This window comes from Apus apus, chromosome 1 (genome assembly GCF_020740795.1).
Source record: "Apus apus isolate bApuApu2 chromosome 1, bApuApu2.pri.cur, whole genome shotgun sequence".
In the NCBI taxonomy this organism is placed as follows: domain Eukaryota; kingdom Metazoa; phylum Chordata; class Aves; order Apodiformes; family Apodidae; genus Apus; species Apus apus.
This window is the reverse complement of record NC_067282.1, coordinates 25,409,232-25,434,614: the sequence shown is the minus strand read 5'-3', so window position 1 is coordinate 25,434,614 and position 25,383 is coordinate 25,409,232. Positions and strand designations below refer to the sequence as shown.

General features: G+C 40.0%; 2 protein-coding genes across 4 annotated transcripts in view; one reads left to right on the top strand and one right to left on the bottom strand.

Moving 5' to 3' along the window:
* The window catches only part of EXOSC8 (exosome component 8), a 14,180-nt gene extending 10,511 nt beyond the window's left edge, over positions 1 to 3,669 (bottom strand). The window contains exons 1-3 of the mRNA XM_051639084.1: positions 3,491 to 3,669; positions 1,666 to 1,702; positions 575 to 638 (exon numbers count right to left, since the gene is read on the bottom strand). Of these exons, the coding sequence (XP_051495044.1) occupies positions 575 to 638; positions 1,666 to 1,702; positions 3,491 to 3,669 (280 nt within the window). The remainder of the gene's footprint in view (positions 1 to 574; positions 639 to 1,665; positions 1,703 to 3,490) is intronic.
* Positions 3,668 to 25,383, top strand: ALG5 (ALG5 dolichyl-phosphate beta-glucosyltransferase). Of its 3 annotated transcripts, none has more exons than XM_051639056.1 (10): positions 3,668 to 3,757; positions 4,693 to 4,864; positions 6,081 to 6,127; positions 6,779 to 6,847; positions 7,904 to 7,996; positions 9,745 to 9,858; positions 11,566 to 11,625; positions 15,225 to 15,376; positions 22,884 to 22,969; positions 24,163 to 25,383. In XM_051639056.1, the coding sequence occupies exons 1-10, from the start codon at positions 3,668 to 3,670 to the stop codon at positions 24,273 to 24,275; spliced, it is 996 nt and encodes a 331-aa protein (XP_051495016.1). In that variant the 3' UTR covers positions 24,276 to 25,383. The 3 variants fall into 3 exon arrangements, with proteins under 3 accessions (XP_051495016.1, XP_051495023.1, XP_051495031.1); XM_051639063.1 differs by lacking the exon at positions 3,668 to 3,757 and adding an exon at positions 3,877 to 4,108; XM_051639071.1 differs by lacking the exon at positions 3,668 to 3,757 and adding an exon at positions 3,878 to 4,130.

Genomic DNA, 25,383 nt, shown 5'->3' with positions numbered 1-25,383 from the left:
ACCTGAGACAAGCTTCCACGACCACTTAAACTGTGCTGTGCATATCAGCCCAGGAGTAGCCCAGAATAACAATGTTCAAATATATTATTGTACCATGCATTCTCTTGAATGCTTGTTGAAACTATAAATAAAAATCCTTCCTCTTTCTGCTTCAAAATGCAAGAGTTGGGACTGCTCAGCCTGGAGAAGAGGAGGCTCTGGGAAAACCTCACAGCAGCTTTCCAGTATCTGAAGGGGCCTACAGGAAAGCCGGGGAGGGATATTCTGCAAGTGTAGTGAGAGGACAAGAGGTAATGGATTAAAACTTGAAGAAGGGAGATTTAGCTTGAACATTAGGAAGAAAACTTCTCCTGTGAGGGTGGTGAAACACTGGAACAGGTTGCCCAGGGAAGCTGTGGATGTGGATACTTCCTTCCTGGAAGTGTTCAAGGCCAAGCTGGATGGGCTTTGAGCAACCTGGTCTAGTGGGAGATGTTTGTACCCAGGCAGAGGGGTGGGAATTAGGTGATTTTTAAGGTCCCTTCCAACGCAAACCATTCTGTGATTAATAATATTCTTCCAAATAAGCACTTGCCTATGTTGACAGTAGTTGCCCGGAATTCACCCAGCTCCCTTCCATCAGGTCGACAGTTCTCTTTCTAAACAAAAATTACAAAGTGTGAATTAGGAAACTTATTTTATTAAAGAAAACACCAATATTTATGCTATATGAGTTCATATCAAGTAGCATTCTCTTATTTTTAGTAGAAATACACAGTGCCTGGGAAAACTCGATCACACTGTAGAGAGCTTTTAATCAACTGATACATAGCTTGTGATCGCTATCCCACAAAGAACCTCCTTTTTTATTATAATTTATTTAGAAAATAAATATAACAATTGAGTGATTGTCTCAAGAGTAAGTGCTACAGACTAGATTCAGAGTATCATCCAAGAATTAATACTTACTGATACCTTAAAATGAGAGTTTCTACTGTCTCTATTGTTTATATTCTGTAGGCAATTACTCTCCATGTAGTGGAGCTCTTAAAATTAGAGTGAACTAAAGAAAAAAAAAACAACAAAACAATACACAAAGCACTTCCCCCAAAACACTGCAACATTCAAATACTGCCAGTCAGAAGCTGTAAAATACCTGAACCTTCAGTTAGAAATTACACCAATCACCACCATGATAGATCTAAATTACTATTCATCACAATTTCAAGCTTCTCAAAAGCGGAGACTTTCGGCTCAATTACAAGAACCAAAAAGGACCCATTTCTAAGTCAATACTACCTTAGTTATGGGTAGACCAAATTAATATACAAAAAGGTCAGTGTTTTTCCATCACATGGTTAGCAGCAATATTCTCTAGCGTTTCTTTGTAGTAAACCCTGGTCTGACATAATTTTGTACAGAAAACAAACCTGCATCAGCATCTTGGTTAATTTTAACTGATGCTCCTTTCAAGGTCAGGAGAAGTATTATCATGTTGGACAGGGAAACAACCTGCTGCAGCATCAAGCCACAGACAGATGTTCTGAAGGGTATGACCATTCTTCTCCTGCCCAATGAGGTTTTCATTTTTCCCTTATTTCAGATGAATAAGATTACAGATGAATAAGAAAAGCAGAAAAAAATGTATTATCAGCATTTTATACATGGATGTTGTATTTTACTCACCAGAAATCTTCTGTAATATTCCAATGGTTCCACCGTTCTAAAACAAATACAGAAGTTCACATGCAAGCTCCCAAGTAAGAGGAAGCAAAAAAGATAAGCAAGCACTAACTTCCAACAATAAAAATCGGATAATCAAGATGACCAGCAAGGCTGCTTAGCAATATGGTTTCAGAAAGATGAGCAAACTCTAAACTGATCTAAGATGTTTTCCTACATTCACTTCCAAAATGCTTCTTCCTTACAAGGAAACCTGCCTGCACATACACCTAACACAAACTACTAGCTTTCACCTCAACAATCTTGACTGTTAGTTTTAATTCAGAAGAAATGTTTATTGATACAATGGTGTAGAATGTTTCATTAAGAAATGCAGAATGAGTAATTTCACTAGTGTTTGAAATATTTGTTAATTCAAGGACTGTATTCAGACATACAAAATGGTTTAAAACAGACAGTCTAAAAGTGTTTGTTTGATTTTTTTTAATCTTTAGAAAATATAAATTAAGAAATATGCTTCATGTAGTGCTTCAGTTTAGAAATAATTAATACTAATTATTAATTATATACTACTTACAGTGTTTGTGCATTAGTATTTTATGCACAGAACACAGAAATATTTGTAAAAGCATCACCAATATTTGAACACAGGCTTTTTAGTTTTGTCAAAATAAGCACACAAAAAAAGATAGCTGGAAAAGGTAAGTTTTTCACATGGAAATTAACAAATAGAGGTATCACAACTCAGGATGTCAAGCATCAAGTAACCCTGGTTTGTTTCCCATATGTTGCATCTGTACTACTGCTTTTTAACCATAACACATGGCCTGTTGTCTTCCAATTCATGTAAGAGCACTTGCTAAAACTACTTTCACACATTTAAAACACAAATCTGGAAGAAGCGAGGACACAGGAACAGGATGACCAGAGAAGTTATGGAAGTTTGCAAGGCCATGCTGGACAGGGCTTTGAGCAACCTGATCGAGCAAAAGGTGTCCCTGAATGTGGCAGGGGGGCCGGATCTTGATGACCTTTTAAGGTCCCTTCCAGCCCAAACCATTCTACAGTTCTAAAAGGAGCAGGAATTCCCTACTGTGCTAACTGCTCCTGCTCTACTTCTGACGCCCCAGGAACCACGGGACAGCTCAGGCTGGCAGGTGTTGGGAGGGTGCCGGGTCCAACCCCTCGCCCCAACCGGCTCCATACGCAGCAGATACATCACTCCAGGCCTCGTCCAGCCGCACCGCCTCCGAGGATGGAGCCAGAGCCTCCCTGCTTGGCCACCCTTCGCTATGACTTTCCCGCCCAATATTTATTCAGCATCCTACTTCAACCTGTACCCAGGGTGTTCCTCTTCTGTCTTCCACAGCCCACCCTAGTAAGCGGCTCAAGGCCTCACCGATCCCCGAGTTTAGACAGGCCTTTTGAGACCCAACGAGCCCAGCTCGCCCAGCCCTCTCCGCACAGGCCGGGGCTCCCTGCCAGCCCCCGCTGGCCCTGCCGTCGCCTGCCCATCCTTCCTGCACCGCGACGCTCCCAAGCGGCCCGGCGGCCCCGCTGCCCAGCGCCATGGCCGTGCGGCGGCCCGCGCGGCGCTGCCCGGCAGGAACCTCCCCGGGGAGACCCGACACCCGCCGCCGCCGGGAACGCGCAGGGCCGCGGCGGTAACGCGGGAAAGGCCCCAAGGGCCCCACAGCGGCGCTGCCTCCGCCCTCGGGAGCGGGGGAGCGGGCGGAGGGGCGCCCACCCGTCCCCGGGGACGAGGAGCGGCCGGGACAGCGCCGCGCCCAGCAGGCGGGGGACCAGGGCCGGCAGGGCCGCCACTCACTTGAAAGCCGTCGCCATGGCGCTGCCGCGCCGGATGGGCCGCCCCCCGCGCCCGGAAGCCGCCGCTGGCGGACGGGACGTGTCGCTGCGGGCCCCGCCCGGCAGGGGCGGCCCGTGGCGGCGGGACGCGCTTCCGCGTCGCTGTCGCCGCTCGATAGGGCCCCGCCCGCCGCGGGCCATGCCCGAGCCCCTGGCCCTGCCGCTGCCCCTGGCCTTGCCCGCAGCCGCGGCGGCGCTGGCCGCCCTGGCCGCCCTACTCCTTGCTCTGGTGAGAGCCGCGCCGCGGGCAGCGCGGGCCCGGGGCACTCCGAGGCGGGGGCGGGGCGGGGGCCGCCCTGTCTCCGCCCCTGCTGCGGGGGCAGGGGTGCTCGGTGGCCGCGGGCCGGCTGGGGGGGGGTCTGTGCGGCCCGCAGCGGGCCCTGGGGCCCACCGCGGCCGGCAGAGCTGGCCCGTCCTGAGCGGCAGCGGCAGCTCCACCCGGCTGCGTTTGTGCAGCAGCTGGCGGGGCTGTGCCGGTGCGGGGCTGTGCCGGTGCGGGGCTTGGTGGGGGGAACGTTTTCACAGGGCGTGGGGTGAGCCGTCTGCGGACGAGGTTACCATGGAGTGTTTTGTCCTTTCAGTGCGTCTTGTAAAATACCCTGGTGAGGTGCTTTTCCCGGTAGCCGCCTGCCACTCCTGGGTATTCCTGAGAGGCTGAAAGATAGTGCGAGCTTAAGAAGTTTGACAGCTGAAAAGTGAAATTCTGCTGCCCGTCGGCAGTACCACGTACACGGCGTTCCCAAGTCAAACTGCTTTAGCCGGGCATAAAAGTGATCAGAGCCGCAGCTACACGTGGCTGCCTGGGAATGCCGCGGGTTTCAGTGGGTGGGAGGCAGCGCCAGCTTCTGGGGTAGAAGTGACTCGGTGAAGGGACAGGGGGGCTTGGATCACGGCTTTGTAGGCATCTACTTGAAAACAGCCACAACTCGTTGAAAACAACAGCAACAAGCCAGTGACGCAGACAGGGTCAGAGTTGGTGAAATGGAATCGTCAAATGGCATAAGAAGGTTTTGGTCCTGGGTGATTTGGTCAGTGGGTGAAGTACTGCACTGCTGACCCAACTCGTTGCAAAGAAAAGATGTGGGTGCCCCTTGCAGGAAGATCAGCTAGATAAACCTTTAACAGAATAGTCAAAAGATTTTTTCCATGTCTTTTTCATCACAGATTTGTGTGATTGCTCATGTAACTGCCATAAAAATGCCAACCCTTTACCGACACGAAGAGGAGAAATTCTTTGTAAATGCTGAAGGAAGGAAAGAAGCTGTACCAAGTATACATGATCCCCCTACAAAGGAACTCTCTGTTGTTGTGCCTTCATACAATGAGGAAGACCGGTGTAAGATTTTTCTTATTTTGAGAAAAAGAAGAAAATCTATCTGTTGTTACTCTAATGATGCAGAGGTCAGTTGATGTTAGCAGTAGATTCTGGCAGCCCTGATTATGTATCTGATTTTGGACACAGTTTCCAGAAAACAGTCCAAGTACATTAAATTTCAAAATTAAGACACTGTGTAACTTGATTTCTGCTGCTAAAAATAGCATAGGATACTTGTAGGAATCCTCTTTATTGTAACGAAGTCGAGCAGAGTGGCTGCTCATTGCTCCTGTAAATGTTGAAGCCCAAGAAGTAGAATGAGACTTTTGAAAGGCATTTTGGAGCTCTATTTATCTATCTATCTATCTATCTATCTATCTATCTACACAAGTGCCTGATACTAAAAGATGAAGGCTTTCAGATGTGATAGAAATAGTCAAGCTGTAAAGCTGTACCTGGAAATGATGGGGTAGCATGTGTCATTGCTTGTGTTGGTGAGTGAAAATTACTGAGCTGTTTGGGATTCCATTAAGAGAGATGTTGATCAAGTGGATTGACACAAGGTAGGTCTGGCCCTTTCTCGGGTCCAGTGCATTCTTCTGTCCTGGTTCTCATGTACCTGTTTTCAGTGAGCAAGGTCTTAATATGTTTCGTGTGATTTTCATTCAGTTGTCTCTCTTTGGAGATAGAATAATCACACGAGATGTAGTTGGGAATGCGCGTATGCTGTAAAGACAGCCATAAGACTGAAATGCCTTTCCAACCTTCACATAAATTGGTTACAAAATTTGTGCCTGTTAGTTGCCTGAAGGAATCATCATGGCCAGGAGCCTTAGGAAAAGAAGGCATGTTACTGACTAGTATTAGGAATGTCTCTGTCAGCTTGCTTAAATAGATAAAGTCAGTGCTGGTTTGCAGGGTCAGTCATCGAGAACGATTTTGTTTTTCATTTAATATTGGGTAGAGAAATGCATATTTCAAAATGAACTGTTGGATCTTTAAAATAAATGCTTTTATCCTGTGGGATATATATGTGTGATATTTTTCCTTGTCCTTTTTGCACTCAGAAAGGACAGGACTTAGAGTTGCAGGTGTTGAACTTGTTTATTGAATCTAGTGTTGTATGAATGAGGCAATTTGCTCAGTTTCGCATTGTGGTCATGTTCAGTTTGTACAGGGTGCTTTTTGGTGCTTTGCCTGTTATAATCTACTAACCTGACCTCCACTTTTTCTCTAGTACCTCTTATGATGGATGAAGCTTTGGATTATCTAGAAAAAAGACAGGTATTTTCATCTTGTGTTCAAAATTAATTATCTGTGTATTATGTGTTATTTTGATCTGTATTAAAACAGTATTACTTAGCCACTTGGAAGTGACACTTCTGTCTTATATCAGTTATTTTTAGAGCTAATGCTGGGAGGTATTTTAAATGAAGTAAAAATTTAATTTACTACTATGTGATGAAAAATCTTTGTATGCATAATATCTCTGCAAGACAGAGATTAAGGATTAACCACACATTTATCTTTCTAAACTAAATCCTGGTTTGTTCCAACAAGTTTTGTAAGCATCTTTTCTTCATTAAGATTTATCCTCTGGGTAAAAAGCCCACTGTGAAAGTTTGTGGGTTTTGTTTTGTTTGAGTTTTCTTAACAGTGATGTTGTTCTAAGCTTTCATCTTGTACAGCTAGATAGATTTTTCAGCTCTAGATGATAGCTGAGGAAACCTATGACAAACCAGTGTAATGGAACAGGCATCAAATATGGCAAAATTATTTAATTATAATTGCCATCTTAAAAAATTTACTACATTATATTGGGCTAAAATGAATGAGTGAAAAACTGCTACAGAGAAAAGAATGCTGGTGTTTGAAAGACCTACTACCTACTTAAGAAATGGGCTGAAATATATTATTTCTATTTCTGTTTTCAAGAAACGAGATCCTTCCTTCACTTACGAAGTAATAGTAGTTGATGATGGTAGCAAAGATCAAACCACAAAGGTAAGAAAAACACGTCTTACCAAGTAATTGGAGCTATGGATTTTTGTACTGCATTTCTGAAATATAACAATATTTTGCCTTTACAGTTTGAAGTAGTTGACAATTAAAATTAATATTTTCACATACTTTATGTCTTTAGCCTGTAGACATTGGGGATGTCGTGTGCACACATGCATATATACATGTGGTTCCTTTGTAAATACTGGTATTCATGACTGGCAGCTGTGACAGCCATTTTCCTGCTGCTGAGATTCTAAAAATTCTAATCTTCAACTAATTTCTTATGAAATACTCTATATCTGCATAGTAGAACTTGAGGAAGCTAAAATGTCACCTTGTGGGATTTTTTACCACTGCTTGGAAGATGTTCAAATTAGCTGCTAAAACAAATGAAGCTTTTTCATTTATTCCCTTAAACTTTTTCTGTTAAGTATTGCTCATATGTATTTTTTTGACTGCTTTGCATCCCTTCTGTTGTCATTTCTAACATGGCACAGTATGGCCATGTGCCTCTGGCCTTATAAGGACTTGGCACAACCTTTAGAAAAAATTAGAGAACTCATGCTTTCTCTTCTCTGTAACATGGAACAAAATGTGCCCATCCCTGCAATGTGAATGAGGTTTTAGAACACAGTGAGTCTTTGTGAAAAGCTACAGATAGCATCAAGAGAAGTGAAGAATACGTAGCAGTAGTAGAGAATAATTTTTCTTTGATTAACTATTGGTGTTGTAATAGTACGTCTGTAATAGTACGATATAAATTACATCAGTCTTGAGTGTTTTGCAGTTGGGTGAATGGCATTTAGAATTGCTTTGGGGAATCTCGTGTTCTTATTAAACATGACTAACGTCTTCAATCTTCTTGTGTTGACTGTGCACTGACTTTTATTTTCCCAAACAGACTCCAGCAAACACTGGCAATATATTTATGCCAACTGAAGTGGTTATTGCTCTGTGCTGTGATTTTTTTTTTTTTTTTTTAAAAGGGTGAGCAAATGTAAACCTCTACTTTGATTCCTGCTTTTGTTTTATGCTGGTTTTTTGTGTGTCTATCAGGTTGCAATGAAGTACTGCAAGAAATATGGAAGCGACAAAGTGCGAGTGCTTTCTTTGGTAAAAAATCGAGGGAAAGGAGGAGCAGTCAGGATGGTAATTGATACTTTCATCTCCTTCTCTGACTGAACTACCTGTGCCCAAATATGCAGAAGATAGAGTGGTGCTGATTGACATTTTGAATTCAATACATTAACAAAATTATTATCAGAAAATGGAGTACAGGTTCTATAAGGCAAAAACTTTTAAAAATAATCTTCTTGTAGATCTTAGAAACAGTATTTACTTGGCAAGAAGATCAGTAATAAAGAGAATTCTCAATATATGAGAACTGAAAAGAAAAAAAGTTAAACTTGAATTTCATGTGTTTGTTAGTTCCAGATAGAAATAGGCTTGCATTTAAAAAGAACGACCAACCAGAAAAAAAACCTTTAAAGATTAAAGTAAAGCTTTTGTAGAGAAAATACAGCTAAATTTGCAAATGTTGCTTTCCAGGACGTAGCTGTGGTTTTAAAAATGGTTCATGAACAAATGTTCTCATTCAGTAAAGTCTGTGTTTACTAAAGCCCACGTCTCTCACTCACATTCAATAGTAGAACCAGTGCAATTTATGCTTTCACACATTAATTTGCACATAGATAAAATCATCCTGCTCTAAAAATAAAATAGCTGTTGCACATTTAGAAGGAACATTTTTTTCCTAAGTTGAATGACACCTTTAATGCAATATAGCAGTACCATTTGTGTGTTAGCAATGACTGTATCTGTATTTGAAGCTCTATCTTTAATACATCAACTTAATTTTTGGATGATACATGAATAACTGACAAACGGAGAGAACAAGAAATTAGGAAGTGTGGAGAGATACAATTTTTAAGTTATTCCATGAGAAGGAGAATTATTCTCTGTGTGATACAGTTTTGCACTGCAGAACATACAGGTGTATTCTACTACTTCCTTGACAGGTTTTTCCAAAGTCACACATGCTTGGTTATGACAGTATGTTTGGCAAACCTACTGCCTATTGTTTTCCTGTCTGGACCCCTTCAAAAAATGACAAATATCTCTGAACAAGAACATGGCAAAACAAGCTGTGACACCTGGTGCATCACAAACGTTTTGCAGTGATACTGTGACTTGAAACTTACTTCTCAAAACTGATTTAAGATTATCTCTCGAATTCTCTGGAAACTGCTTTTAGGAAAAAAATGGCACTGCATCCTCCTTTCCATAACTGAAATGACAAAGAAAAGCTATCCAGTGCAGTGGCAGCTGCTAATCCTTGCTTCTTTGTGCTCCCCTGTAGCAACTTGTTGTCTCTCATCTTTTTGGTTCGTAAAGCTTTTAGTTTGCAAGATTGTTAACCTTTTGTGTTCATATGTTGTCTGTCACTGTGGGACATTACTTAGTGTGTGAAGTCTCTAGGTGTTATTACAATATAAATCATAGAATCATAGAATGTCTTGGGTTGGAAGAGACCTCTACAGGTCATCTAGTCCAACCCCACTACCATAAGCAGGGACATGTCAAACTAGAACTGATTGCTCAGAGTCCCATCAACCCCAACTCCCTCAGCCTGTCTTCATGAGAGGGGTCCTGCAGCCTTCTGATAATTTGCATGCCCTCCTCTGCACACACTCCAACAGGTCCACAATCCTTCTTGTTTATAATTCATATTCATAAACTGGTTTTAGTAGCGGAACATTAAGACTCACCTGTTGTGTTGGATCTTTGAGATAACACTGTTCTAGTTTCTGCATTAGGTTTTTGCAGTGTCTTGCAGCTAGCTTATGATAAATACTGATTTCAAAAGTGTTGATTTGTATTGACTATTTTGATTGCAGGGTGTCTTTAGTTCTCGGGGGAAAAAAATTCTTATGGCAGATGCAGATGGAGCTACAAAATTTGAAGATATTGAAAAAGTAGAAGACGGTCTAAAAAAACTTCAGCCATGGCCTGTGAGTATAAATTTTCATGGTTTAGTTTAATGCACATACATACAGATTGATTTTTGTAATTCTCTTGAACTTGAGTTCTTCAAGGTCAGTTGAAGATCTAGATGTAAGTATGAAGACCTAGGTGTAAGCCTAGAAGCAGCTAGAAGGGGCTGTTAGGAGGTGGCTTCCACAGAGTACTTACCTCCTTTGCATTCAGTGTCCCTGTTTCAATGCAGCACATAATAATGTTTTATTTACCATTTTTCCTTTGAAGCTGTTCTACTCAGTATAAATACCAGGTGTTGCCTCCTCAGTTAAAAACCAATTCTTTCTTCATTAAATGTTTTGTATTTTCTTTTTATCTGATGTCATCCTATGTGCCTTTAAGGAGGCATCATAATTTCACCATATTTTATAGAAGTTTTCTTTTCTCAGAGTTCTTAGTTTAATGACAGTATTTGGAAGAACTTTCATTGTAAATAAAAATTCAAAAACCCGTGGAACAAGGCCTCCTCCCTGCATAGTCATTCTTTTTTGGGTTCTTGACTTGAAAGAGCTGAGGTTTCTTTTCATTAACCTAGTGTTTAAATACAGAACAGTGAGGTACTTCAGCTAGTTTCCCAACCAGCCAGAGCAATGTGCTCCAGCAGGAACTGTGAGGGATGCACCCCTGCGAGTGCCAGAGCTGTTGTGTTCCCTTGACACTCTCTGATACCAAGGTAGCAGCAGTTGCTGGGTCTCCAGCATCAGTCCTGGATCAAGTCATAGAATCATAGAATGTCTTGGGTTGGAAGAGACCTCTAAAGGTTATCTAGTCCAACCCGCCTACAATAAGCAGAGACATCTCAAACTAGAACTGATTGCTCAGAGCCCCATCAAGCCTGACCTGGAATTTCTCCAGGAATGGGGCCCCAACCACCTCTCTAGGCAACCTGTGCCAGTCATCCACCACCCTGATATTAAAAACTTTTTCTCAATGTCCAACCTAAATCTACCCGTCTCTAGCTTGAAACCATTATGCCTTGTCCTGTCCTTACATGCCCCAGTGAACAGGTCTTCCCCAGCCTTCTCATAGGCCCCTTTTTGGTATCGGAAGGTCACTATAAGGTCCCCCCACAGTCTTCTCTCCTTCAGGCTGAACAACCCCAATTCCCTCAGCCTGTTGCTGAGTCCGTCACTTGTCTGCAGTCTCAAGTGTAGCACATTTGAGGGGTTTCATGTGAGTGGTAGTAGAGAATAATTTTAACTCCTCTGGTTTGAACAGCTCTCTTGATTTGAGATTATATTTTTGGCTGGATATCATGGCTTTTTTTTTTTTTAAAGGTACATCAGTGAAACAAGTACATTATTCTGTTTATCCCTCCCACAGTGCAATATTTAGAGAAAACATAGATTAAGTGCCTAGGAACAGTGAATGTGCATCTGTGATGTTTAACACATTTACTGTATGCATACCTCAGAAGAACAGTGTAAGCTAAACCAGACCTGAATAATTCGCAGCACTTAGTGTGCACCATATGCAAAATGTACTCTATTTTAGATGATCTGTTAATTGTAGAAAAGACTTGATTTTTACCTTTAGAATCTAGCAGTAGAAAGAGTGCAGCTACAGGAAATAGAAAAGTATGCTGTTTTGAAGTTGTAATTTTACAGTTTTCAACAGAAAATTCCACTGATCCAGAATATGTTAGTCTAAATAATAACTCTTCAATTTGTATTCCTGTGCAGAACCAGATGGCTATTTCCTGTGGTTCAAGAGCTCATCTGGAGAAGGACTCAATAGCAAAGGTTTGTTTCCCTTTTCACTCCATTTTTTGATTCTGCTTTACACAGTTTACAAGTAAATAAACAATTTTTATAAAAAAATGGAAGCTAAAAAATAGGAAAAGCTTGTCATAAGTTTAGCATATGCTCCATCATACGCAACGGACGTGTTCTAGATTTCTCTTATTTTAACTGGTTTCACTTAGTGTTCCAAATTACGGGTTTAATTTTCCTCATTGAGATCATCCTACAAATAGAGCTTCTGACCCCTTACAGAATTGGTGGCTTGTACCTAGTACTGGGGTGGGACTGGAAGGCAACAGATGAGTTCATTTGTATTGATTCTCTTCCAGTGCAAGAGCTTGATCTGCAGATCTTGAAACCTGTTTGAAATGAGTTAGGCATTATTAGCAGCAAACTAAAGAGAATCTCAATTTGTGGGAAAGTGCTATAATTTTTCTGTATTATCCATATTAAAATTTTTGAATTTTGAACACAAAGACAGTGCTGTTCTGTGTGTGGCTTTTGTGGAATAAACAGTGATGTATAGGCTCACAGTCTTATCTTCCATCTGGTTTTCTGATGTCTTGGCAGACAGTAGTTGACAAAGCACAGGCGTGGATGGAACTGATATTGCAGCAGACACATTGCTGGACTAATTTTTTCAGCATCATTTACTCATCATGTTGAATGTTCTCAAGAGTAAGCTTTGTTTATACTGAGGTCTTAATACTTGAAATTATTCTAAAATATGTACTCAACTACTGAAATAGTTACAAAAGTTTAAAAGAAGTTACACTGGTAAAGTTCAGCCCTTGGTAGATCTTTGATTATTTCTTCTGGTTTATTAGGTAGTGTTGGAGTGGTTCACTGGAAAGAATTCTTGCAATTACTTCTGCAAATGCATTAGCATCCTCACAAAAAAAAATCCAATCATCATTATCAGAAATTAGGATAAATCTTTGACATGGTACTTGCAGACCTGTAGCACAGAATATGCCCTTTGTAGTTATTTGTTGGCTGTGAAGCCAGTGTATCCTGGGGATGCTGGTACTACATGGAGACCATGTAGCTGATAAATTTGAGCCCAGAAAAAAATGCTTCATTGCATGGTCAGGTACTGAATATAAACATTTTTTCAGTGCATTCATGTTTCTTTTTGTCTTTGAAGGTCTTACTACATGAGGGAAAGGAACTGGAACAGGACTTTTATCTTTCAATGCAAAAGTACAATTTTTGGGATGTGTCCATCCTTTGCTTCCTGTTTATCTCCTTATTTCTGACTTTGTGATAAGGGATTCACCAACTGGTTAGGTAGGACTTCTCTGTTTGAAATAGGTAGCCCATTTCATAACCCAGCTGTCCCTAGACTGGAAAGGAAGGACCTTTAGCACAATGGGAAGAGACAGTTGTGTAGTGCAGTAGGTATAAAAAATGCAAAACAGTCTGAGAAGTTGGGGTGTCTCTCTGGGTGTAATTGCATCTAAACAGCAGAATCAAACTGTGATAAGCAGTCAATTGGGATTTATTACTAAGACTCGAATTTCACCCTTAAAGAGCATTTTTCTAAGAGGCACAAGTGATTTATTTTAATTTCCTTAAGCCAAAGGCTATTACATAATAAGCTGAGCATCTTCTCATTTTTCAAGTGAGGTTTGAAATTATTAGCTTTGAAGGCATTTCTTATCACCCAGAGATGCTTACCAGTTAAATTGTTGGCTCCCAAAGGTTTTGCATGGTATTTGGCTTGCAGTCTCAGATACAATCACCTAAATTGAGCATAAGACCTGCAGGGAGTTCAGAAGCAGTTTGAGGATCAGAGTTCTAGTTGTTCAGGAGCTGTCTCGGATAAAAGGCAAGGAGGGACCTCTGCAAACCCAGAGTCCAGCCTCTATATTCTGCAAACAAACTTACCTGTATGTATTTTATGTCAAGAGCAAAAGTGTAACTTTTGGGACCAAAAGTGTAACTGGCTGGGAGAACACTTACAGGAACATAAAATACATTTGTGAAATCAAAAGAACAAAAGAGGTGACTGTGTAAGATTGCTGGAAGTGCAAAACAAAATACGGTCTTGCACACTAGCTGGTACTTTGTCCTGGTTTTGCTTGGTCCATCATATACTGCAAAAAAATTGCATTTTCTTAATTGCATTCCCTTAAGTGCCTTAACATGGTGTGTGCAAGCTCTGGATATCATTCAGTCTAGAATGGAAGAAGTGGGTGGCAAACAACAAGAGATGCTCCCATTTTGTTCCTTTTTACAATATAGAGCTTTTTTGTGTGTGTCAGAGTAGCAGATGGAATGTGTTTAGGTTTTAGTGTGTGTGCTTAAGAATATCAGTCTAATCAGTCCTGCTTGCTTATTCTCTCCTGGTTGTTTGTCCTGGTAACTTTGAATTTGCTTGACCAGTTCAACCAATTTTTAGGAAAGCAAGAGGACTGGAAAGAGCTTCATAGAATTATAGAATCATCCTAGTTGGAAGAGACCTTGAAGGTCATCAAGTCCAACCATAACCTAAATGCCCCTACCATAACCTAATCTACCCAATCAGTGCTTAAATCATGTTGCTAAGCAGTATATCCACATTTCTTTTAAATACTTCCAGGGGTGGTGACTCCACCACGTCCCTGGGCAACCTGTTCCACTGTCCAACAACTCTTTTGGTAAAAAAATTCTTTCTAATATCCAATCTAAACCTCCCATGGTGCAGCTTCAGGCCATTTCCTATCATCCTGTCATTATTCACTTGAGAGAAGAGGCCAGCTCCCACCTCCCTACAACCTCCTTCCAGGTAGTTGTAGAGCACAATGAGGTCTCCCCTCAGCCTCCTCTTCTTCAAACTAAACAATCCCAGTTCCCTCAGCCTCTCCTTATGGGGCTTATTCTCCAGACCTTTCACCAGGTTGATAGCTCTTCCCTAGACATGCTCCAATGACTTGATATCCTTCTGGTAGTGAGGGGCCCAGAACTGCACACATCACTTGAGGTGTGGCCTCACCAGTGCTGAGTACAGGGGCACAATCACCTCTCTACTCCTGCTGGCCACACTATTCCTGATGCAGGCCAGGATGCTGTTGTCCTTCTTGGCCACCTGGGCACACTGCTGGCTCATGTTAAGTCAGCTGTCAGCCAGCACCCCGAGGTTCCTCTCTACCTTGTAGGTAGCTTGTAGGCGCCAGTGGAGCAGACCATGTAGCACGCCGTCCCCCTCCTCCTTCACTCTTTTTCCAGGGGAATTCCCAGAGAATTGTGCAGGCGGTGCTATGTCTGTCTCGCTCATGAATTGAAACCCAGGTGCAGATTCCTGCTCCATTTGATAAGGCATTATCCAGAATGAAAAGCTGCTCTGAATTAGAGAAAGCAGAAGAAAGAACTTGGCTTCTCATATCCTAGGCCAGTGTTGTAACCATGTGCTTTACTGGAAAGTCTTTACAGCTGTAACTTTGTTTTATTTTAACAATTGAAAAGTTCTGGTTTCATTCCAGTGCAAAACAGAAGCAGTTCACAAACCTTGAAAGCTGTCACAGAAGAGGACTAATAGTCCTGTAAGCCAGCTCTGTTCAAACAGTTCACTCAGCACTTCAGTGACACCATCTAACTTCTTGCCTTCTTATCCACAGCGCTCTTACTTCCGAACTCTTCTCATGTATGGGTTCCACTTCCTCGTGTGGTTTCTCTGCGTCAAAGAGATCCGGGACACACAGTGCGGATTTAAACTGTTAACCAGAGAAGCTGCCTTGAGGACTTTCTCAACTCTTCATATAGAACGCTGGTAAATTTTTTTGTTGTTGTTGTGTTTTGTTGTTTGTTTGTTTGTTTTCTAATTGAACATGGTTTTGAGAAAGTGATTTCAGTATTGCAACTACTATGAAGCATGTGATATGTGTGTATAAACCCTAGCTGCTCAGTACCAACCACAGTACTAAAGGCATGGCAATTTAGATTTATTTTTATGCTAAAGTATCCAGGTAATTGCTAGGAATTCAATTCTATTATTAAGATACATTTTAGGAAGTAGTTGGGTATTTGATGCTTTTCTTTCTTCTCATGATGACAAGGAGAATGGGAACAGATGGGCTTACTGTGTTTTGGTTTTAAAATAGCAAGCAACATAAACTGCAACAAGAATTTAACCTTTCTGAGACTTTAGGTGGCAACAATTTACTCCTTGCAAGTCCATTTTACTTTGGCGTTTGGCATAGAAAGAGTTATGTAATACTAAGTAAGACATTTTGGTTTTTCCTTGTCAGAGCAAGAGCAACTGGTAATTGAGTAGAAGAGCGGAGCAAACAGAAAGAAAATCGCAGTAACTCTTCTCTCTTCACCTGTAAAAGAAATTCCAAACAATTTTTTACTGTGTTGTAATCCGCTTCCAATTTCTGAGTCCTCTCTGCTTTTACAGATATGAGCCATGCAAGCATAGTAAGAACTGGAGAGAAGCTCTTAATATGATACAGAGAGTTGAGAGTTATTAATCCTATTCAAAACTTGTAGCAGTCTATATTTATGCATTACAACTTCACAACTTGGTGCTACTTAACCAAAACATTTTACCTAAAATCCATATCTGATAAGGTGTTTGTAATTGCTGAAGGCTCAGAGTGTAAGGAAATGCCTACTCTGCTTGTTTTCTTACTAGAATATTTCATGAGAGATAGATCTCATTAGATTAAGAAAGCAGACAATTATGCATAGTCTTTGAATTACTTAAGAGCACTCTTTCATTATAATTTAGCTAGAACAGTTCCCTTATGAGAATGGTACCCTCAGACTACTGCTGTTACGGGACTGAAACACTCTTTCCGCACAAATACCGTCATTTCTGTAAATTTCCTACACCACAACTGTTGCTCAGAAGAATAGCTTAGTTAAGTATAATCAAATCTTTTCTAACTGTGGTCTTCATCTGAGAAAATCTCTCATGGGCTAGTGCTTGCTGCAGGGAACAGAATTACTGAACAATGTTTTTTCCCATATACAAAAAATGTGTACAATTCTATAGTCCTAGTCAATTCCAGTACATCTAGTTTTATGTTGGGCTTTGGCAGTGACAGCTAGGGTATATTGCTCCTCCAGAATGGGGTTGCAAGGGTAGTGTTCGGGCACACAAATCTGGTGCAGAATGTAGAGCTTCTGTGGAACTGAATCTGGAATTGTGAGCAGTCAGTATTTGAAATGTCACTTTCCTAGCTGAGTGGTTTCCTTATTGCCCTAAATAAAATGATAGCTGAGCCAGAGGTGTGGCTTGGTTTTTTTGTCAAGAAAATAATAACTCAAATTCTTGCAATAAACAGCTCTTCAGATACTTCCAAGTCACAAATTTGCCTGAAACAGCAGCAGGATTGTTTTAATTAGGCTCTTTTTTTAATCGCCAAAACAGGCAATAAATTGTCTGTTTTTAAACACATCTGTCCTTCAGCAGCGTGTGTGCTTCCTTGCCTTCATTTTCATACTTATTGGCTAATTTAAACCAAATCTAGCAGAACAGTAGAGGTTTCAAGATCAAGGACTTTGGTAAGTTTTGTGGAAATTAAAACCCTGTAGAGGAGAAAAACTCAGGTTATTGCCTCTGCTGAAGAAAAAGCTACAATAAAGCCTCAAAATTTACTTGTCAGCCTCACAGATGGCCATTTAGCCCACATAACTTGAAGATAACATGTCAGTGCACAAAACAGAGTACTACCCCTTTCCCAGTTAGTAAGATCTGAAAATAAACTGGGAGATGGGGAGGTATAAGCATGTGGGGAATGTGGTTATATGAAAGGAAACAGTAGTCATATGTGAAATGTTTGTGTTGTACAGGCAGTTGGGATAATTGCAGTTAGAAATTGTGTAGGGACATCAAACATTCATCCCATAGAGCCTTACATTGAATTCCTTTGTGTGCAATAATATAAGAAACTGAAATAGCCTAGTAATAGAAACTTCTTATTTTAAACAAATCTGGCCCTTAATATCTTTCCAGTGCATAGCATGTGTGTAAAAAGGGAAATAAAAATGGGTTGGATGTAATATGCTGGAGGTTGTGTACATATCATGATTATGAAGATGTAAGAGGAGGAAATAGTAGTCAGTATTGTATTTCTGCTGACCTATAACAATGGGAAGTCCTTAACTGGGTCACAGGAGAACTCCTTTGTACTGAGACTGTCAGCAAGGAGTTGCAGAAAAACCACTATCTTGATATTGGACAAGAGGCTCTGAAATCTGGGTTTATTACTGCCTCTGCATCACTGCATTTGGGCTATTTGACATTTGAAAAAATTACTTGATTCTTTTTGAATCTTAAAATCTCATTAGTGAAGCACAGCTCTGTTAGGTATTGAAAGAAGAATGCGGTTAGGTTCAGTATGGTCAGTGCTCAGATATTCTGGCAATAATGGAGGAGAGTGCTTGGAAGTATTCAACAAACAAGCAGCATTTAATAGGATAAAAGCCATCTGAGAGCCAGCACCCTAGTCATTGAGTCTGTCAAGGGCTGCCCTGCTGCTGATCTGGAGTGTGTGGTGAGCTGTTGAGGAGAATGAACGTGACTCTGTTTTTGCAGAAGCCTCATCTGTCTTATCTGCTCAAGTTTTGTCAGGCTTAGATTTTTTGAGGTACTACAGTGTTAAGTGAATTCTTATGTGAGGACATAATAAATATTTAGACTAAACATTATTACATAACATTTGTTCATGATGCTAATTTTAAAAAAAGCTATAAAATTGGCGATCTCTTCCTGCCCTGAACTATCAAGCTCATTTAGAATATAAATTCACACCCACAATGGATGGTATTTCCTTCATTGCATCTAGAGGGCTTCTAAGTTGTCATCTAGCCTCTCTTCTTACACAATAGGAGAAGCAACAATTTTAAGGTTTAATTAATTTAATCCTAATACAGGCCTCTAAAACTCAAGGTGAAGTGCAGCTGACAAATACCTGTTTCCTGCCCTTGACTATAAAGGGACTCTAGATATTTGCACAGAAGGAGCACTCTCTACTGTAGGTGACTGAAGTTCAGCAGAGTAAATTCTACTTGTAGTAATATGTAGGGAAAAAAAGTGTCAGGTTGCTGGTGCCTCAGCTAATTCAAAAGGATAAACTGTTCAGTAAATTCTGAAAATAGTGGGTTAGAAGAAAAACTACTGAAGCAATTTCATATCCAAGGCAGCTCGCTTTTTGGGCTGTGTAGACTGTGCCTGTTGTTTCTGTAGACAAAAAACACCAAGAACTCTTCTCTTTGGGTAAAGGAATCCAGTAGTGTCTTTGCATACAAGACAGTACCAGTGCTTAATTAGCACTGAGCAGTAGGAGCCTGCCCTGAAGTGCTGGGTATTGCCCATACTTCTCCAAAAGACAGAGGAATATGTATTCAGGAAATAGTACAGGTTTTATTTCTGTGTCTCTCAGCAGACTGGTAACATATCTCACTTACAGAGCAGATATTAGGAGCACAGTTTCTTTCTTGGAAGCTGAACATCTTACACTTTGGTAACAGAGACGTCAGTGTGAACACCGTTGCTGTTCTGCTGCTACATTGGGCAGGCTGAAGGATTTCTAGGTTTCTGTACTCCAGTAGTTATCAGAGATGCCAAAAATAAATGCATATGGTGTTTTCAGTGTTTCACCAGCACCACCAGTAATGCAGTCTTGTGTTTGATTTTCAACTTTGACATGGAAAAGAAGGAGAGAACACTGAAATCTTCCTTCATTTGATCTTACGAGCACCTGTGACAGTTTCAATATTAGTTTAATCATAAGGAAATGACCAATTATCAGCTTCATTAAGGAGGAAAACAAATTGCTTAGACCTTTATTTTTTCCACTTTCTTCATGCTCTTTCTATTCCAGTTGACTTTGACTTGAATATCACCTCTTTAATGTTAAAAATACCAGGAAACTGAGACGACAGCTTTCTTCTTGCTGTGCTGAATTTGACTTATAGATACTTATATTTAGGAAATCTTAAAAGCAAACAGAAATAATACAAGGAAAATACTGGTTTAGCATTTTTGTGATAAGGATCATGTAACACATTTTAAAGAGAGACCAAGATACTCCTAGAGTGTTTTGTTCATCTATCCTTAGAGTTTAGAAAACATTTGAAATTTTTCAGATCCTGGAAACTGTTTATATATTTGGTACTTAGTAATGATACTTACATACTACACTAGGGTTTTTTTTTGTGAGTGTTCTCCTTGACTTTTTTGTTTAACTGTCCTTTGGGGACCTGGCTCTGTATATACCAATACAAACCAAATGTTCTAGAAATTTACTTTCTAAATAGCAAAGTTTTTACATTAGTTTGAAATGAGAGCAACCTTTTGAACAGAGAGCATATGCTTTGCATTTTAGGTTCTGAATCTGATTACACCATTAAGTTATTTTTCAGAAATGGATGGAGCACATTTTTAAAATTAAAAGAAAATTAAAAAGGATATTTTAAAAACATAATAGAGACAGTTGAAATTACTTGCTTTGAGACTCCAGAAGCAGCTTTAGTTCTACAGTCTTCACCTGAGAAATGTAACTGATTATGTTATATTTTAATGTACAGGAGGAAAACTGGAAAATGAAAGTCTCACTGGCAGAATTTCCTATTCTAAATTTGATCATTGATTTCTTCTGACTACAAAAAAAACCATACAGTAAATTTTCTTCCAGCCAACAAATGTCTTTCCTTACCTAGCAGAACTAGCCTGTTCTACCTGGAATATTGATAAAATGAGTGGAAATTCAAAACATCATTCTAGTCCTGGTCTGATTGGCATATTTTGTAAAGTGGCAATTTATAATAATATTATGCAACTCAGCAGATCACTGGTTAGATCATATTGTTGATACTACTTTTGCCTATAAAAATTGCCTCCTGTATTGAACAAGCCATGCTGTTTCACATTTAAAACCTGAAAGCTCAATGTAAAAAATCAGTTTGTTCTCCAGTCTCTACATTAAAATTACAGAAAAATAAGCATTCATATTGCTACAGAGATTTTTTTTTTTCCACTTCTTTGGCATTATAGACCAACACAGGCAGTAGAATGAATTGTTTTTTCCTGGTTTTGTGCATGACGAGTGGAATTGTTTATGAACATCTAATCAACACAAAAATATTTTGCTATTATAACTCTGTCTGTTTTGTCTTGTAAAAAATCCTGCTCCTGACAGAGATACGTGGACTTTCAAAAGCCTCAGTACAGCTAGAGCAGTACTGGCAGTCTAACCCTCTTGACATCCTATTTCATTCTTAGACCTCTTTGGCCATTGAAAGTTTTCTCTGCCCACTAAGAGTTTGCTGGAATAACATACCTGGAGTGTAGAAAAGTTCTAAATTCCAGTTAAAACCGTATCACTGAAGGCCTAATTTTGATATTTGAAACACTTAATATGCTAAAGCAATTTAAGGGTTCAGTTTAAAAGGATTGATTTAGTTAAACACCTACCAACTTAGTGTTCAACTGAATTGTAGCCAACCTCATTTTAATTTGCAATTTAGCCAAAAGTGCTTCTTAGCTTAAAAACAACCACATGGACAAGTTTTTCTGTATTTTACACTTCATGTTTGTGTAAATTAACACATTGTGGAGGCACAGTTAGAAATAGATGGGGAAGGTGTTTGCATCATGTATTTTTGGGTGTCTAAGTTTGGGTACTTAGACTCAAACCTGAAGGCTGGAGCCAAACTTAGGTGTCCTGAGCTGCATGTCCCTCCTCCCGAGAGGTGCCTACTTTCACTCTGCAGCAGGATCCAATGAAGTACATGGTGTGAATCATTCCCTGCTATTTGCTGTGATGTATATACTTAAATTCCAGTAATTGGTTGTAGGAATTGTTGCAAGTAACTATTAGTTCACTAGGCTAATACTTCATGTAGCAATATTTTTAGAGCAGCTCATACAGTATTATTCATCGGACAATTATTCTGTGTCTCCTTAGGATTTTTAGTCAGTTAAGTAGTAAGTATTACAAAATTAGTTTTAGTCTTAATACACATGACTCATAAACATTCAAAGGTGAATACATGGGGTGTTTGGCTTACAACTGTAAAATGTCAGCAAAAAAATAAATAATACATCAGTAGAAGAGGCCATGGCATAATTAATAAAACAATTTTCAACCCTTATTTAAAGAAAACAGTGGAATGACAAGGCTGCTTGGAGCAGATTCAGTTCACAGAGGTAATAAAAAAACCCAGCATTTATTCCTGTAACTTTTTCTGTGAATTTAAAAGGCCCGTGTCCTAAACAAAATCAGATTTTAAAAGTTGTTCTAAATTCTCTGTGCACTGTAACTGTGGTCTCATGGAATCATAGAATGTCTTGGGTTGGAAGAGACCTCTAAAGGTCATCTAGTCCAACCTCCCTACAATAAGCAGAGACATCTCACACTAGAACTGATTGCTCAGAGCACCCCCCCCCCCATCAAGCCTGGCCTCGAATGTCTCCAGGGATGGGGCCTCCACCACTTCTCTAGGCAACCTGTTCCAGTGATCCACCACCCTGATATTAAAAACTTTTTCCTAATGTCCAACCTAAATCTACCCTTCTCTAGCTTGAAACAATTACCCTTAACTTCGGTTTATGCTACCTTTATATGTTTGAATGCTGTCCAGAGTGTCAGCAGTAGCTCTCTTGTAAGATATACGTTTCAAGTTCAGGCTGATGCATGTTTGGTAATGATTTTCACCAGCATGGCAGGGTGCTGTGATCTGTGCTTCAGTGGGAACCGACATGTATGTGTCATACCAAAGTCCATATTTCAAAGGAGATATATTTATTTGGTGAATTTATAAGAAAAAGGAGGTTGTAGGGAGGTGGGTATTGGCCTCTTCTCCCAAGTAAACAGCAATAAAACAAGAGGAAATGGCCTCAGGTTGTGCCAGGGCCAGTTTAGATTGGATATTAGGAAAAATTTATTCACTGAAAGGGTTGTCAGGCACTGAAACAGGCTGCCCAGGGAAGTGGTGGAATCACTATCCCTTGAGGGATTTAAAATGCATGTAGATGTGGTGCTTATGGACATGGTTTAGTGGTGGACTTGGCAGTGTAAGGTTAATTGCTGGACTCAATGATCTCAAGGGTCTTTTCCAGCCTAAATGATTTTATTATTATAATCTATATATTGGCTATGTTATATTAATTACCCTTTCACGTGCGTCTGACCTGTAAAGCATTGGTATCAACCTCCTAACAGAACACCACCCTCCTTAAACCTGGCTAGGGAATTAATTAACCATGCCACCATCTTTCTTCTGGAAATGTGTGACTGTGTTTGCTATTTCCTCTTCTACTTCAGGGCGTTTGATGTGGAACTTCTTTATATAGCTCAACGGTTGAGAATACCTGTAGCAGAAGTTGCTGTAAACTGGACTGAAATTGAAGGTAAGGAAATTGTTTATATTCTAAAACTCCTTATGTGTCAATCCAGAATAAAATATGCAAGGTTCTTCCTATGCTCTACACAGTTTTGATAACACACAGCCTTCTTTCCGTACAAATTTTGACTTTCATGTTCTTGCCAGCCTTCTGTCATGGCATGGTACAGGAAGGGTAGAGTAGGTAAAGGTAGGTAGGTACATGGTACAGTAGGCTAAGGGGTAACAAAGCAGAGAAACCCTACACTCCCACTGGTGACAAAAGTAGGTAGTTATACTGCTATGACAGAGCACTGCTTTGGCACATCCTCTGGCTGTAATCTGTTAATTAAAAAACTGCAATTGTAAAACACTGTGCAGGAAGTCTGACCATCATTGTTTATTGATTCAGCTCCATTTCACTGTGTCTTGCCTTCCAGAATTCTCAGCCCACCGATTAAGGCCTCCTCTGGGGCACCCTCTCTTCTTAAGATGTGCTGTTCTTTCAGACCTCTAGGGAGGTCTCTGCTCCTGGTTTACTGGAAAGTACAGCTCCATACATATTTCCTTCATAGCAAAGCTGGTTGAAGAGATAGTGCTTGCTTCTGCTCACTTCTTCCTCTCAAATGCAGTTCCTCTTTTATTCACTTTCGTTTTTTTTTTCTTTTTTTAATCTGAATCTCTTCTTCTCAACACAACCCCCAAACAACGGATAGTTTAGTGACCTGCAGTGGTGATGAAGGGTGCAAGCAAGTGGAGAGCATCCTAAGCCAACTTCACTAGAAGTGTGCAGTCCAACATGGCTTGGTTTCATAGTGTGGGTTCCTTCCCTTGCCTTAAGACTGGCACATTCGTATTATTGCTGCAAGACAGCAGAAGATGGTCCTCTGCTCCAATGTCACTAAGAAATCATGTACTTAATTACTGTTGTTCAGGTTCCTGTTTACTTGAACAAAAGTCTTGTCACAGAGAAGACAATACATCTTGTGAAGTACATGGAATTACTGTGCTGCTTGCAAACTAGAATCTTCCACTTATGGTATAATGTAATTACTGTAAAGCAGTAACTTTTGCAATATAAATTTTTATTAATGTTAAGGTCTAGGTTGTGGAACTGAATGTGCTGAGAACGCAGAGGTTCATGACTACTTAAATGTGCATCTTGCCAGTGCTCATTTTTTCTAACAGTGTCCTTTTGATTTTCTTCTTCATTAATCACAGGTTCTAAGTTAGTTCCCTTTTGGAGCTGGTTGCAGATGGGCAGGGATCTTCTTTTTATACGACTGCGATATATGACTGGTGCCTGGCAGCTTGAAACAAGAAAATGTAATTAGGTTATTTACATTTTCCAAATATATTATTATACTTAATGGAACATGAGAACAGTTTCAATCAAGTGAAGTGGTGATGAAAGCTGAGGTAATTCTTCATTGCTCTTGTATGTTTCATTTTTTGCAGCATGTATGTGTTTTATAAGATGATCAGCAGGGAATTTGTACAATGTATTAAAAAGACAGAGCATTTCCAAAAAAGATTTTCTTATCTGGTAATCAGGTTTTTATTTCATTAAATAGTAGCTTTAATATGTCTTATAAATTCACTCAAATAAATATATCTGCTTTTGTCTCATCATACCTTTGGAATTCCTCATAGATATTAGAAAGAGCCACTCTGTTCTACAAGGTGCAGTATTTTGCTGTGAATGACCACAGCCATTTTTTTCTGTAGTATCTGGAAATTTATGGCATATTGCAACTTGGAATGGTCAATCATGGTCAATCATGCACATTTAGATTCAATGTTACAGGAAACATTAATGAGTTTTACTGAGTTTTACTCTTGACATTCCAAATGTTTGTGTCTGAAACTGAAACCGTTTTTCTGAGATCAAACTGCACATCATCTCGAGACTGTAGAAGGTCCAAGAGAAAGCTTGTATCTTTGTAAAATGTTGTCTTCTATGAATATGTTTTGTTCATATGTACGAATTAATACTGCGTGCTTAAGGCTACGAGTCCTTGGCATCTCCAAATCTGTACTGAAAAGGGTGTGGAAATCTAATTCAGATCATACTAAAATGGGACCTAGTATACATTAGCAATGCCAGTTTGAAGTTCTCATGCTCCAAATGGGATCAGAGAGGGAGGGAGGAGTCTTGAGTCTTTCTTAGTAAGGTTATACTCTGTTACAGTACCCAAGTTTCAATAGTGCTTCCAAAACAGTTGTGGATTGCCAAAAAAACAAGCCAGTCTTTATTTCAGAATTGTGTACAAATGTGAACAGCTTTAAAGAATGAACGGTGTATGATTGTACTTTCATATATGATTTCACTGGTGATTTTTCTTATTCCTTCTGCAATATTGAATCGAGTTTTGCTCCTATGAGAGTTACCTCAGTTTTCTGTAAATTGAAGTGTTGGAATAAATTCTCAAAAACTCTTCA